The sequence below is a fragment of the Rutidosis leptorrhynchoides genome, chromosome 11 (genome assembly GCF_046630445.1).
Source record: "Rutidosis leptorrhynchoides isolate AG116_Rl617_1_P2 chromosome 11, CSIRO_AGI_Rlap_v1, whole genome shotgun sequence".
NCBI lineage: Eukaryota > Viridiplantae > Streptophyta > Magnoliopsida > Asterales > Asteraceae > Rutidosis > Rutidosis leptorrhynchoides.
In genome coordinates, this window is record NC_092343.1 from 182,887,063 (window position 1) to 182,901,149 (window position 14,087).

At 34.2% G+C, this 14,087-nt stretch overlaps 3 protein-coding genes and 1 pseudogene across 3 annotated transcripts; 1 reads left to right on the top strand and 3 right to left on the bottom strand.

The window, feature by feature from the left end:
* Nucleotides 1–210: 210 nt before the first annotated feature.
* Nucleotides 211–2,098, bottom strand: LOC139875297 (protein neprosin-like; annotated as a pseudogene).
* Nucleotides 2,099–4,244: 2,146 nt separating this feature from the next.
* Nucleotides 4,245–4,895, bottom strand: LOC139875298 (uncharacterized). Its single transcript, XM_071862639.1, has one exon. The coding sequence runs from the start codon at nucleotides 4,893–4,895 to the stop codon at nucleotides 4,245–4,247; it is 651 nt and encodes a 216-aa protein (XP_071718740.1).
* Nucleotides 4,896–10,339: 5,444 nt separating this feature from the next.
* LOC139875299 (pentatricopeptide repeat-containing protein At2g13420, mitochondrial-like) lies at nucleotides 10,340–11,482 on the top strand. The gene is made up of 2 exons (XM_071862640.1): nucleotides 10,340–10,478; nucleotides 11,007–11,482. The coding sequence occupies exons 1-2, from the start codon at nucleotides 10,340–10,342 to the stop codon at nucleotides 11,480–11,482; spliced, it is 615 nt and encodes a 204-aa protein (XP_071718741.1).
* Nucleotides 11,483–12,619: 1,137 nt separating this feature from the next.
* LOC139875300 (putative F-box protein At4g38870) lies at nucleotides 12,620–13,774 on the bottom strand. Its single transcript, XM_071862642.1, has 2 exons — nucleotides 13,372–13,774; nucleotides 12,620–13,311 (listed from the first exon to the last, which is right to left on the bottom strand). The coding sequence occupies exons 1-2, from the start codon at nucleotides 13,772–13,774 to the stop codon at nucleotides 12,620–12,622; spliced, it is 1,095 nt and encodes a 364-aa protein (XP_071718743.1).
* Nucleotides 13,775–14,087: the final 313 nt, after the last annotated feature.

A 14,087-nucleotide genomic window follows, 5' to 3' on the forward strand; every position in this document is an offset into this window, starting at 1 on the left:
TTTTTAAGTATCCATTTTCAAAGAGGTAATAATTCAATTTAACCATTCAAATTTGCACGAAAGTTTTCTAACTAAAAAAATAGTTCATAGTAACATTTTGTTTCCAATATTTCAGTTTATTAATCAACCAAGCATCACATAAGTTTTCTAACACAACAACAATTTTTATTAGAAACACTTGTTACTACAACGCTACATAGATCTTCTTTTTCAAGGGCAGTTTGAGTTTCTACCGGGTCTACCATAATAAAAGTGGGTGCCCCAATTGTCACCGTTGACTGTTTGAGCGTTACAGCAATTGGGTTTCGTAGTGAATGTTTCAGTGTCTTTAGGAGTCCTCAAACTGTTGGATTCATCTACTAATTTAATATCTCTGAAATAACTTGCTTTACTAAATCCCTCTTCATGGAACTGACCGCTGCCCATTTGGGTAGTTTTATGCTGCCCGTTTACACCACCTCTCCGCCCCACTCTATTGTTGATGCGTTTTGAGCTAGATATGAAAACAGTTTGGCGGGCCAATATCCCAACACTTGCCCGTTTTCATTGCATCCACCAATCGCCTCCCCGTGGGTCCTACCCAAAAATATATCATATCTAAAAACGTGAAACTTAGTAATACAACCTATTCAATCATTTTAAACCATCACAAGACAGCCCAGTCTAGGTTCGAATCTTGTGTTAGTCATAGATGAGTTGAAAACGGCCATGGTGTAATCCGGTTGGCCCACGTATATTAAAGTCTTATAACTCTAACTCTCGATAATTTTACCGCAAAAGATCATGCTAAAAAAATCTTTGATCAAAATCTTTTAAGCAACATGCATGAATCATGATTAAAAATTTCGAAAAGATACCTTCCAAATAAGTATGGTAATATCAAATGGGAACCTTGTAATTGAGAAATAGGTGATATACTAGCCCCTATCGCAGTCTCATTGTTTGTTTGTATAAACCCTGAGCAAAGAAGATTGTGACACCCTGTTGTTTGATATCCTTCACTCAACTCAAAATTAGAAGGTTAGAAACAAAATGTCATTAAATAAAGAGTGATTGAACAAAAAGTCATTTAACTGTATTGCACTAATTTAGATGACCTTACAGTCCAGTATATGAGGAGTCTGGTTTTGTTATCTCCATACAATTCTGGGTTCACCTGTTTCCATAGATGGGTGAAATTTTTTTTTGTCAAAATTAGCAGTTACTTTTGATAATTGTTAAAAAAAAAATTGGTTGGTCTAGTTACTAATCGTGTTAAGATAATACTAAATTGGTAAACGGAACACCAGTTAAAAGGTGACTGTTTTTAACCCTTTTTGTGACTACCCTAAGATCTGCTGCTAATGAGGTTTAAACACAAGACATCTTATTGAAATATCAGAACTCCAGCAACTAACCTATCTCAGAATGATTTGTTTGTGTTAAGACGATAAAAAAGGTTCTTTTTTTTTTTCTTTTTCTTTTTTAGATGATGAGAATTAGTGAAGTAGAGAAGGGATTTACCCTGCCAACCAGCTTCAATGGTATTGAGATCAGAATTAAAAGTGCCTCCCAATACCCAAGTTTGTGACAAACTGAATTCGTTTATCTGTTGAGTCTTTGGGTTCCAAACATTCATTGTTGCTTTAGCTCCTTAAAATTCTCCATGAGTGTAGGCAATTGCATGCTAAAAAACATGAGGAATTACCCGTTTCAACATTTGTTCAACAATTTGAATAAATAAAAACACAAGTTTCAACCGGGTTGGGTTACCAGAATAGTGAAAATATATTCCGCTTACCCGTTTAGATACGTGAAAATATATAAGTTATGGTAATTAACTTACTAATGTGTGTATCTATTTACTTAATTCACTTAAATTAATGGACTTACCTCATGAGTATTATCATTAGGATCATTGATTGAAGCTTGATTGAGCAACAATAGTAAGATTGCTTTTCTTGCCATAAGATTTAATAGAACTTTCTCTAAGTACATCTTCTTTCTTTGTTCTAATGGAAATTGTTCTTTTTGGGCATTTACCATTTAAATGCTCAGATTTATGTTTTGCTAAGATTTTCATATAATCACGGTTAACGAAATCGATATTGAATAACATGATGTCAAAGACATACAAGATATATCAGACAAGATCAAAATAAGAACTCATGTTCATCTTGTAGCAACCAGAAAATCAACCAGAATTTTTGAGTAAAGAAAATCAACCAGAAATATTTTGGGAATAACAGAATCAACCATAAATACTCTTAATTAGACATGAAACATAACACACATATCACTTTACAATATTAAGATAGAAAAACATAAGTATCAATTTGCAACGATTATGTAAAAGTTGAGTAACATCTTATTAAATAATAAGGAGCTCTAAATTCATAATCAAAAAAGAGAGTAAGACCAAATATGTAAATTTCACAATTAAAATTATTACAAATACCTTCAGCATTCAACCACGGATATAGAACTATTCATACAAGCACCTTTTATCATGCAAGATGTTTTTAGAAATAAAGAACGGAACCTTATACATTATAACAATTTTTGTGATAGAGAACTGCTTATATCACTCTGTGAAAGTACAACAGGTCACAAAGTCATATATACATTATTAGTATAGTGTCATTTAATGATTAAAATAAAAACATATTTTTCACTTTGTTCAGACATGATTAATCATTGAATGCAAACAAAGAATTACACAGACTTGGTGGTGGTGGTAAATATACAACTTTTTGTATATTGATGTTTGAGTAACAAAAAATATTTCTATATAAAGATCGAGCTTTCAAGCAGAGCTTAAGTATGCAAAACAAAAGCTCGTTGAGTTATCAAGTCAGCTCAAATACACCCTATTTCAAAGTACCAAAACATGGTGCTTGTTTCTGTATTTACCTCCCTATATTCCTATGGGAGAAGAAAAAGGACAAGCTGAACTTATAAAACTTTTTGTAATTGGAAACACGAGCTGTAAACTAAATATGAGAACAAAAAGAAAAGAACAGGAATGTGCAGGAGCGTCGATTAAATGTGCCTAAATTAAATGTACATGATTTAAAACCATGGAAATTTGATCCCACCATTTTCATGATGTCTCAAGTTTTATTTTTTATATTTTATTTCAATTTTTTTATAAAATTTTTTCCTACTTATTGGCCGGAGGTCCATTCGGAAGTAATCTCTTTATCCGTCGAAAATAGAGAGAGGGATGACTTTCTCTACTTCTTGAAGTGTATCACTCTGGGTGGAGAAATGACTTCTGTTTATTCAAAGATAGGGGATGGATTGTCTACATCTCACCTCCCCATACACCACACATGTGGTATTAGGTTTTGTTGTTGTTGTAAAAAGAAAAGAACACTATGATTAAAACCAAAACACCCAAAGGACTACATCTTTAATTGTATTGCTTGCATCTTACTTCTACTACATAATGCGTATATATAGATACAAGGATGACATATAAAAGAAAAAGGATACTAACCTAAAAAGGAAGATACTATTCTAGAACCTTCTAATAAAAAATACTAAATACATAATTAATCATATCTAATATATTCTAACACTTTTAATGATTGATGTCTGCTCATGCAAGCTAAAAAGTACACCAAAGATCACTTCAAGCGTGTTGTAACTAACTCTATTTTAACAATGTTGGCCATGGTCTTCAAATACTAGAAAAATTAGGCCTGTTTTTTGGTACTGTAATATGATGCATGTACACTCACAAAAGTGGTGTAAAGTGCGTCACAAGCTTGGGCCCTCCCTTTTGAAAAACATCTTTTGTCTTTACAAATATAACAACTTCACAATTTTTTTCAAATCGAAATAACAAAATATTAACTTGATCTGAGCAACACATCAAATGTTCACAGTGATGTCATCAACAGAAATTAGATATCTTTGATCTTATAGTAAACACACGCGTCAATGTAGATATAATGCACTAATCTTTAATATAACCAAAACTCACTAGCACAAGAAGTAAATGAATAGCCAATGTATGAAGACTTGAAAGTGATACCTGTACTTTGATCTATATACCTTGGAACATGGCATCATCATCATCATCATCATCATCATCATCATCATCATCATCATCATCAATAAATGATAGAATTTGACTGATGAAGCAGAGCTAGTGTCTCCGTATAGGAGCTCACAAAACATGAGGTCAATAAACCATCGTTTCCAACAAGCCCACGATCTTTGACATGTCCAGAGCAAGGTTCATAAACTTCAACTTTTTATGTTTCATCATAATCATCACTCACATAAATTATAAGCTCACCATTCTTCCTAAACTCAAGTACCTCACTGAAACCCACACCATCACGAAGCTTAACGGTGTAAATTTTTGTATACAAACCATGAAGAACCTTCCACACGACATTAACTGGGTTTTTAGCCTCCCTGTAGCTTTCAATCACAACAAGAGAATCCATCAGTTTAAAGAGAGATAAAAATCCGGGGGAACGTACTAAACTATCCGATAGAAACACTTCACCAAATTCTTCATTTTTCAAATCAAATGAAATAATCCGATTATGTCTATTTTCCCAAGCCATAGCAAGCCTATCATAACCATGCCAATAAATAACCCCGTTTATAAAAACCTGTTGCCCCGACAAATGAACTGTTTTGTAAGGCATATCGATAGTAGATATACTTCTCCAATCCCCCGAGCTTAACGTAAACACCTCAACTTCTTCCCAAGAGACACAATATAAAGTGTCACCTCCCTGGATTTTATTTTGTCTAATCTTTACAAGCTTAGGATCACCAGCGTTAGGACAAACTACAAAACCGATAACAACATCTGAGTGCAGCGTAATCATCACATCTGGAACAACTATACCAACTGATTTCCTAATTGTTGGATTCCATAACACAACCATCTGTGTTCCATAGCCTATGCCTATATATTGAGAGAGACCGAATAAACATACAATTCCATAAGAAGAACCGATTATTTTAAGTGCCCGAAATCAATTAAGAGTTACAGGAACAGTAGGGCAACACTTGTGTTGCGGAAAACTATCATCATCAATTATTGAAAGATAATTTTGTACTTTATCTAATTTATACATTAAGAGTAGATGATGTGGCTGATTTTCGCGCAGGCAGTTGTCATGGATAAACTTGGAACTGTCGATGAGTGATTTCCAGGGTTTTGAAACGGATCTGAATCTAATCAGTGATTTGATTGGAAGCTTTTTGATGATTTCAGTTTGTAGGTCGAATGGTACGACATCAGACATATTAGGGTTTGAGGAGGTTTAATTCCGATGGGAGTGTGAAACTGAAATTGAGAATATACTGAGTAATTCAGAACGTCCGTTGAAAGCATATGTAGGCTTACTACGATCCAGTTATGAGCTCGGGCCTGTTTTTAAATAACAGGCTTCAATACAAGATTGGTATAGCAAAATCGTCATAATAAAAAGATCATAATAATTTTAGAAGTTAACAATTGTTATTTATAAATAGTGTCACTGTAGTTATAATTTTTACATTAATTAGAACCTTAAATTTTACATCCAGAAATCTATAATCTATAAATCTATAATCTATAATCTATCTATAATCTATAATCTATCCATAAACATATATAAATCGTGAAGGATAATCCTAGGTGTCAATCCTTAACTACTCCTTAATCTCAAATGCTGACGTGTAAAACCAACACTTAATCACAATTAAAACTAATTAATCAACCTAATTTCCCCCTGACATCTAAAATCGACAATCAAAAAAATCAAAAAACACGCAGCAGAAATCCCCAATCTTTCTTCTCCTACGGCTCCTCTCCTATCCCTTCGATCCGAAAATTCCATCATCTCATATCCTTAAATCGATATTTAGTCTTCATTAGGATCCTCGATACGCAATCAAAGGCCGCCACCGATCAAATCGCATACAAAAAGATTAATAAAATAAAACGCCGTTCATCAACCCTAATCCTTTGAAAATCGATATCTATATGTATTCAGATTGGCAACGCATCAACGTTCTAAGGATGATTAATGTTTCTTTCAGCGAATTGAATTCGTCATCTAAAAAGGGCATCAGGTATGTTCAGGTATGTTTCATCGATTTGATTTCGGTTTCTAAACTAGGGGATCAGCGATGTTTCTTGCCTTCGTTAGTAACATTTGTTAAGTATTCATATTTTTTATACCTAATGATTTTAGCATCTCTAAATGAGTATTGGTATAAATTAAAGATTATGCTTATAGTTTCAATATATAGTTTGCATCTGACAAAGATAGAATGAGGCATGATGATGTAAAATATGTGACGGATTATATATAATTTACAACTGTATTCTACTCTGTGTGTGCAAGACAAAAGAAAGACATTAGCAAATTTGACTAAATGAAGTAACATTTGGATAGATAAAAGTAGGAACTATGAGTTCTAAAAAATATACTTTTACATAAAAAAAAGTTCAATAAAAGTAGAAACTGTGGAGGATATCAGGAAAGGCTCAAACATAAGCAACTTGATTCAATATCCACATATATGGGTAAGATGGATATTATCATGTCTAATCACTTAGTTCTTTGTACAAAATGGACTGGCAAGCGAGTTCGGTAGCAACTAAAAGTCAAACTGTCAAAGCTAATAATATTATCGTAGGGTTGAAATAGGCTGGGTTGGTTTAACACGAAAGACATGCACACCTTTACTTTGAATTATTATATGTGTCAAATACGACTAAAACAGATGCGTCATGATAGTTGCTTCAATAATCAATTTAGTAGGTAATATGCGTTTGAAACTCAAACAGAAAATCTCAACATGGTTGCTTCACTATATTTGATATATTTTCTTATACTCATTTGATATGACATGTTAGAATTATGACTTACTCTGCTACAACCCATTTGTAAGTAAACGGGCTGAGATGAGGTGAATTATGTAAGTACTTCTCTCACTAATAGTGCATTTCCAGGTACAAATTGATATTATCTCAGAGTCTTCATTCAAAGTTTTCACGGATGTCGTACGTGGTGGTTGACTTATCGAATTGTTAGGAGTGCATTCAGGGGCCAAAGCTGTTTCCTATACTGCTGTGAAGAACTGTGAATTTGTCAGTTAAATAGATTAACAGTTTCCGAGTTTTGAAGATCATTGAAGACGGTAATATGATATAGTGTTTTTAATTTATATGCTCTTTGTCCTGGCGAATGTGGATTTGGTAATGGTCAAAATTTTATGGATCAAGTAGCTAATATTCTACTTCGGATCAAATAGGTCAGGTGTTTAACCGCAGACATTGTCAGTACCTATATTTAACTTTAATAATTAGTTAGGAATATGTGAGTTATGATTATATACACTGTTTATTTCGTTATATGTATTACTTAACGAATGGTTTTATTTGTTAGTTTGCAGCTGCTTTAGTATTGAGATGGTGGGAGTTAGTGTCATCATTTGACCCTTTTCACAAGTTATCATGAAGATTCTTCTAGTATGCTTCTTCAACTGATCCATTTGTTTTATGTTGTAGTTGTAAAAATCGGTTTGGTATCGTTGATGATTTATGATAAAATTTTGTTTACATAATTTGCTTTTGTTTTGGGTGTGATTGCACGTTAAAATGTTAACAGATTCTCATGGCACAAAGTAAGCTTTTATGTAATTATTCTTTTAGCTGCAAAATAAATCAAAAAGTAAATTGTTGATTAGTCATATTCTTATAGCTTCATGAGAAGCTTTTGGGATGATATTTCTAATAATACTGGTACGAGTCTTTAGGATTTTTAAAGTCTTCTTTTTAATTGTATGGTTACATCAAGTTGTTTATGTTAATTTGAAGTATGTTTTTCATTTACAACTTCACATGCCTATTCATACGACAGCGACAGCAATGTAACTGATTCATTATTGTCACTTCACACCTGAAGGTATGTTACCTTGATTCTCCTTATTAAAGAATGGTTTGATTTTATGGTTATGGCATTTATTTATTTTTTTTTCCAAAGTTTTGGTAACTTAATTGTAACATTGCTACGATGTTTTTATAGTTTTTACAGGTTTGTCCTATTTACATGGACATACCTAAAAACATCGTTACAATTTGGTGCGGTCATACACCATGTTGGAAACATTATTACAATATGGCATTTTATATGATGCAGGTGTTGCCATGATGACAACCCCCCCACCACCCACATAGCAATTTGAAGAATCAAATTCAACGGAAGGTAGCTCAAGTTTCTGACAAAGAGACTATAACAACAAAGAGAAAGAAGATTTAGATATTGGTTTTGTGGTGTAACTCAACTAACTTCAGTTAAACGAACACAAGTATGCAACTTATACTTTCTTATACATCATCATGGTTCGAAACTTTTAATTAGTAAAGTGTTGTGGTTGTCCATTTAGACACTTTAACCCGTTTTGCATTTTTTGAAGTCCAACATGTTGTAGACAAATGACTTGATCAGAATAAGATAATTTCAGTTACAAGATTTAATTTACTTTTTAATCTTCGTATCAATTACTTTGTTCATTTAAAAGCTAAAATTCAATTTATAGTAACAACTTACCTCTTTATAGAGAACATTTTGTACTCTGTATTACTTATGTTGTATATTGTCACAGAAAACTGGAAAATATATTGCCTCGATCAGAACAAAGTAATTTCATTAATGATTAGTTTTATTATTTTAAGTGTATAAAACAAGTAATCGCTACCAATATTAACGTATTCTAATACTATATTTTTGAACAGGAAAAAACTGCTTAAATTTGTTTCATCATTGTAAGTGTATTTATTGTTTCATTATAAATGTATTTATTATTATCCATATTTTTTGTTTCATAGATACAAGCTTTTAAAATTCATCGTTTACTTTAAAATTCGTAAATTTATGTTGTGTAATCAATCTATATATGAACTATAATTTATCAAAGTTTTACTAATGTGTGTTGTTTACAAAAACATATTTTACTAATTCAACCACAACAGCACTATTGACACTTTTTCTATAATAACATTATTTCAGATATAAGTTTAAAAATCAATAATGTTTGCGGATTAGTTTCCGTGCAACGCACGGGCTCATAAATCTAGTTACTCATATAAATAACAAATCAAACAATACAAACTGAAATGGAACTCAAGTGTGATAAATTAGCAAATGAGACACTTAACCACTATTTTGTATATCTTCTCTTTCCCTAAATTCACATATCAAACTACGATGACTTCATGAACAACAATCCAAAGAGCTTCCTAACCCTCACTATCGGATCTTCGTTTTCGGTTGTACACGGTTGGTTATTACAAAATTTATTGTTCAATTTAATTCCTATTTGTTGCCTGATTGTTTTGCCATTAGTAATCAATAGTATTTTTTTTTTGCTGCATTTCATGATTTGCGTACATTTTCAAATAAATAGATAAAGAGCTGGATACTAAAGGAATTTAAATTACTTCGTTATTTGTTATTATGCTCATTCGCACAGTATAGTTGATTGATTATGCTCATATTCATATAAATAGGTTAGGATTGGTTTTGCTGCTGTATGCTACTTTGAGGGGCACAATAGTGTCTAGTGACATTCGATCAAATTCAGATTAACGCAGTTCCGTTTAGCTTCTTCATTCTCGACTTTTGAACCCAAAGATGTAACATCAGAAACAGAAACAGAACCTGTAACAAAACCTTCACTTCCTTCACACGAATCATCAAACGATGCTGATTTGATTTCTCAAATGCTAATCCAGCACCATAACCCGTTCCACACCATGGAATCCTCTTTACAACTTAATGGCATTGATGGCATAGGGTTTATTAATTAGGGCTTAAGATTGACTTAGTCCACAAGTCATCTAAACCCTAATTCCCATCTATAAATATGGGGGAAAACCTACATCAAGTTCACACGCCCCTCCACCGCAACGCATTCGGCATCCATCGTATACGGCTCTCCGCATCTCACGCTAAATGCCTCTTTACGGCGACTACACGATCTCTCACGATCTAGGGTTTTTACCTACGGATCTTGTAGGGTTTTTCTCCCTCTTGTCGTCGTTAGGTTCCGACTATCGACCGGCGGGCAATTCGTTAGCCACCCTCCCGAGATCATCATATCGGGTACGGGTTATCACGGTAACCGGACCGGAGGTTAACGACGATGACGCCTAAAAAAACCCATCTCATATTGTTGTTTGTGGATGTATTTTCCCTCGGAAAATATATGCATGATCAAGTGGTGCTCTCGTTGAGAGACGCAACATGACGTCTCATACTCTCGCAATCACGCGGGTATCAAAGGTTTATCTATCTTATTGAGCTTTTAATTCGTTATATGCGGTTTTAAGTACATGTATCTTTCGCGCGCGCACAGTGTCCGCAGCTTTAGACGCAATTTTCATGCGGTTTTATGCATGGTGGTTCACGCAGTTTCCCCGTGCACTCTGCATGCGATTTTACGCGCATCTGTTAGCGGGTTTACGCACAGTTGTTTGTGCAGGATCATGTGAACTTATTTTCCGCAGCATAATGAGAAGTTCGATACGATACTTGGCAAAAATATCATACCGAACTTGGGGGACTTGATGGCATAGGGTTTATTAATTAGGGCTTAAGATTGACTTAGTCCACAAGTCATCTAAACCCTAATTCCCATCTATAAATATGGGGGAAAACCTACATCAAGTTCACACGCCCCTCCACCGCAACGCATTCGGCATCCATCGCATACGGCTCTCCGCATCTCACGCTAAATGCCTCTTTACGGCGACTACACGATCTCTCACGATCTAGGGTTTTTACCTACGGATCTTGTAGGGTTTTTCTCCCTCTTGTCGTCGTTAGGTTCCGACTATCGACCGGCGGGCAATTCGTTAGCCACCCTCCCGAGATCATCATCTCGGGTACGGGTTATCAAGGTAACCGGACCGGAGGTTAACGACGATGACGCCTAAAAAAACCCATCTCATATTGTTGTTTGTGGATGTATTTTCCCTTGGAAAATATATGCATGATCAGGCATCAACATATCTTCATTTCTCGTCCACCAAACACTAATTCGTTTAAAAAACATCTCCAAAATCGCATTAGCTTTCTTCTCATGGGCTAAAGATCAAGCTCATTACTCTCATGACTCCCCTGCATACGACCTCATGATTGACATTTTGGGTAAAGTCAGACAATTTGATGCGGCTTGGCAATTAATCGTTGAAATGGACCAAAACGGAGTCAACCCAACTTCAACCACTTTTTACGTGCTGATTCGTCGGCTTATATCTGCTGGTTTGACTAGACAAGCTATCCGTGCGTTTGATGATATGGGCTGTTTTGTGGTAAATGATTCTGATCAACAACCTATTGATGATTTCTATTTTCTTTTCGATATACTTTGTAAATACGGCTACCCAAAAGTCGCTACAGAGATGTTCAATAAATGGAAAAACTGGAGGTTTCAGCCCGATGCAAAGATTTACACGATTTTTGTCTACGGGTGATGTAAAATAAACAAGTCTAAGATGGCTGAAAAGTTCTTTAAAGAAATGTTAGATAATGGAATCGAGCCGAATGTGGTTACTTACATCGTTCTTTTAAACGGGATATGTCGAAGGTCTAGTTTACACCCTGATACACGATTTGAGAGAACAATCCAAGCAGCAGAAAACTTGCAGCACAAAAATAATCACAATCTAGACAAGCAGCAAACTAATGCATCTAGAATTTATGTTGCATTTATGCTGGTATTTAATGTTTTTATTATTTTCAATATAAAAAAGTAAGTTTTGTTTGTCCTATGTCCGTGGGGTTAATATGTAATCGGTATAAGTCAGTCACAAAAACAGTCAAAGTCAAGGTTGGTCTCGGCTGGTCTTTGAATTTGACGATTAATCCTTACAAGATTTTGACCGACCATTCCCGACTCATGACTTTTACAACATTATTTTCCACATATTAATTTGCTACAAACGTTTATTGAAAGAAAATAATAAGACCAAAGGTATACAATACTTGTCTTTTTATCCATAATGTGAAATGTGAATGTGATGTAATCTGATGGCTGATTCAGGTTCATTTCCGGGTCATGTCAACAAAGTTTGAGTATCGAAAATTGTACTTTGTATATCTCCTATTCATCGAACAGAAAGACTTTTAACAACAGTCATCTTAATTTCAGTAAACTACTAACAGAGTTTGAGTATCGCAAATTGTATTTTATATAAATATTGAGCTTTTCGAGTTGAACTTAAGTATGCATAGTAAAAGCTCACCGATCTATTGAGTTAACTGGATGCACCCTTATCTCTAAATACCGAACATGATGATTAGTCCTGTACTTTACCTCTTTACACTAGTCACCATGTAGAATCTGATGATACATCAACTTCACAGCTTTTTTCAATTCCATAAAACGAATCATAACAAATTGACAATAATGCTGCATACATCATTATCATTAGTTATTGAAAACTGAAACTAAAAGACGTTGATCTTATATATAGCAAACACAAACATCAACATATATATGATGCACTGATCTTTACAATAACCTAAACTGATTAGCACGAGAAACAAACGCATAGCCAATGTAAAAAGACTTGAATGTGATAACTACACCCTCATCTTTACACCTTTCATCATGAATAAATGATAGGATCGGATTGATTAAGCAAAGCCAGTGTCTCCGTGTAGGAGTATACGGTACATGAAGCCAAAAAACCACGGCTTTCATCTGGCCAAACATCTTTGACACGTCCTAAGCACGGTTCATAAACTTCAAGTATGGTCAATTCTCCAGCTTCTCCACCATTATCTAAAAACAAAGATTGCATAATAGGTTCACTGTTCTTCCTAAACTCAAGTACTCTATTAGAGAAGGCACCATCACAAGCATTAATAGTGTAAACTTTTGTCAGAACACCTTCTTCATTCATCTTCCACACAACAGAAACTGGTCTTTCATAGAAGCTTTCAATCACAGCAAGAGAACCCATCACTTTCGTTAAATACAAATCTTCGGCGGTCGAACGTACTAAACTATCCAAAAGTAACACTTCACCAAACTCTTCACTTTTCAGATCAAATGAAATAATGCGATTATGTCCATTTTCATGACCCGCATCAATCTTATCATTACCATACAAATTGATAACCCCATTTATAAAAACCTGACTCCACGACAATTCAACCGGCCGTTTAGAAGGCATAGCAACAGATATACTTCTCCAAACCCCTAAGCTTAATGTAAACATCTCAACTTCCCAAGAAACACCCGAGCTTTGAATATTTTTAATCTTAACAAGCTTAGGATCACTAGTGTTATGACAAACTCCAAAACCGATAACAATATCTCAGTGCATCATTAATATCACATCTGGAACAATTATACCAACTGATTTCTGAATTGTTGGATTCCATAACACAATCATCCCTGTTTCATTGTTTATGTTTGTATCTCGATAGAAAACATATAAACATATGATTCCATGAGAGGAACTGAGTTTAAACACGTTATCAAGTCCCTTAAAAGTTACTGGAACAGTAGGGAAACTTTTGTGTTGGGGAAAACTATCATCATCAATAATCGAAACATATTTCTGTACTGAATCTAAATAATACCTTACGAGTAGATGATGCGTCTGATAGTCGCGCAAGCAGTTATCATGGATAAACGCGGAGCTGTCTATGAGTGATTTCCATTGTTTTGATACGGATTTGAATCTAATCAGTGATTTGATCGGAAGCTTTTTGATGATTTCTGTTTGGATGTCAAACTGTACGAGTTCAGACATACTGATTTTGATTTTGAATTGGAAATGAATTTGGGAATGTTTATTTTTAGGGTTTGAAAATGGTAGTTCCAAGAGCTTTTAACATATATCCCCTCAATAAACATCAAAATTACATATTTCCCCAGCTAAATACCTTAATACGTTATTATCATATATACCTAAATAAACCTTAAATCTCTCATATTTACCCATTTTATTAATTTAATCATAATTAGTACACTAAAAAGTCTATATTCTGAATTCAGTTCCAATTATACCCTTCTCTTTTAGGGAAACAAAAGCGTACTTAGTATGTGCAAAGCATACTTAGTAA

Bases quoted from the DNA above. Each gene is read 5' to 3' on its own strand.
- LOC139875298 (XM_071862639.1), bottom strand. From the start codon at position 4,895: ATGGTTGTGTTATGGAATCCAACAATTAGGAAATCAGTTGGTATAGTT.
- LOC139875299 (XM_071862640.1), top strand. From the start codon at position 10,340: ATGTATCTTTCGCGCGCGCACAGTGTCCGCAGCTTTAGACGCAATTTT. The intron at 10,479-11,006 runs GTTTGTGCAGGA...ATGCATGATCAG, and splicing joins TAGCGGGTTTACGCACAGTT to GCATCAACATATCTTCATTT.
- LOC139875300 (XM_071862642.1), bottom strand. From the start codon at position 13,774: ATGTCTGAACTCGTACAGTTTGACATCCAAACAGAAATCATCAAAAAG. The intron at 13,312-13,371 runs GTATAATTGTTC...TCGGTTTTGGAG, and splicing joins AACAATTCAGAAATCAGTTG to TTTGTCATAACACTAGTGAT.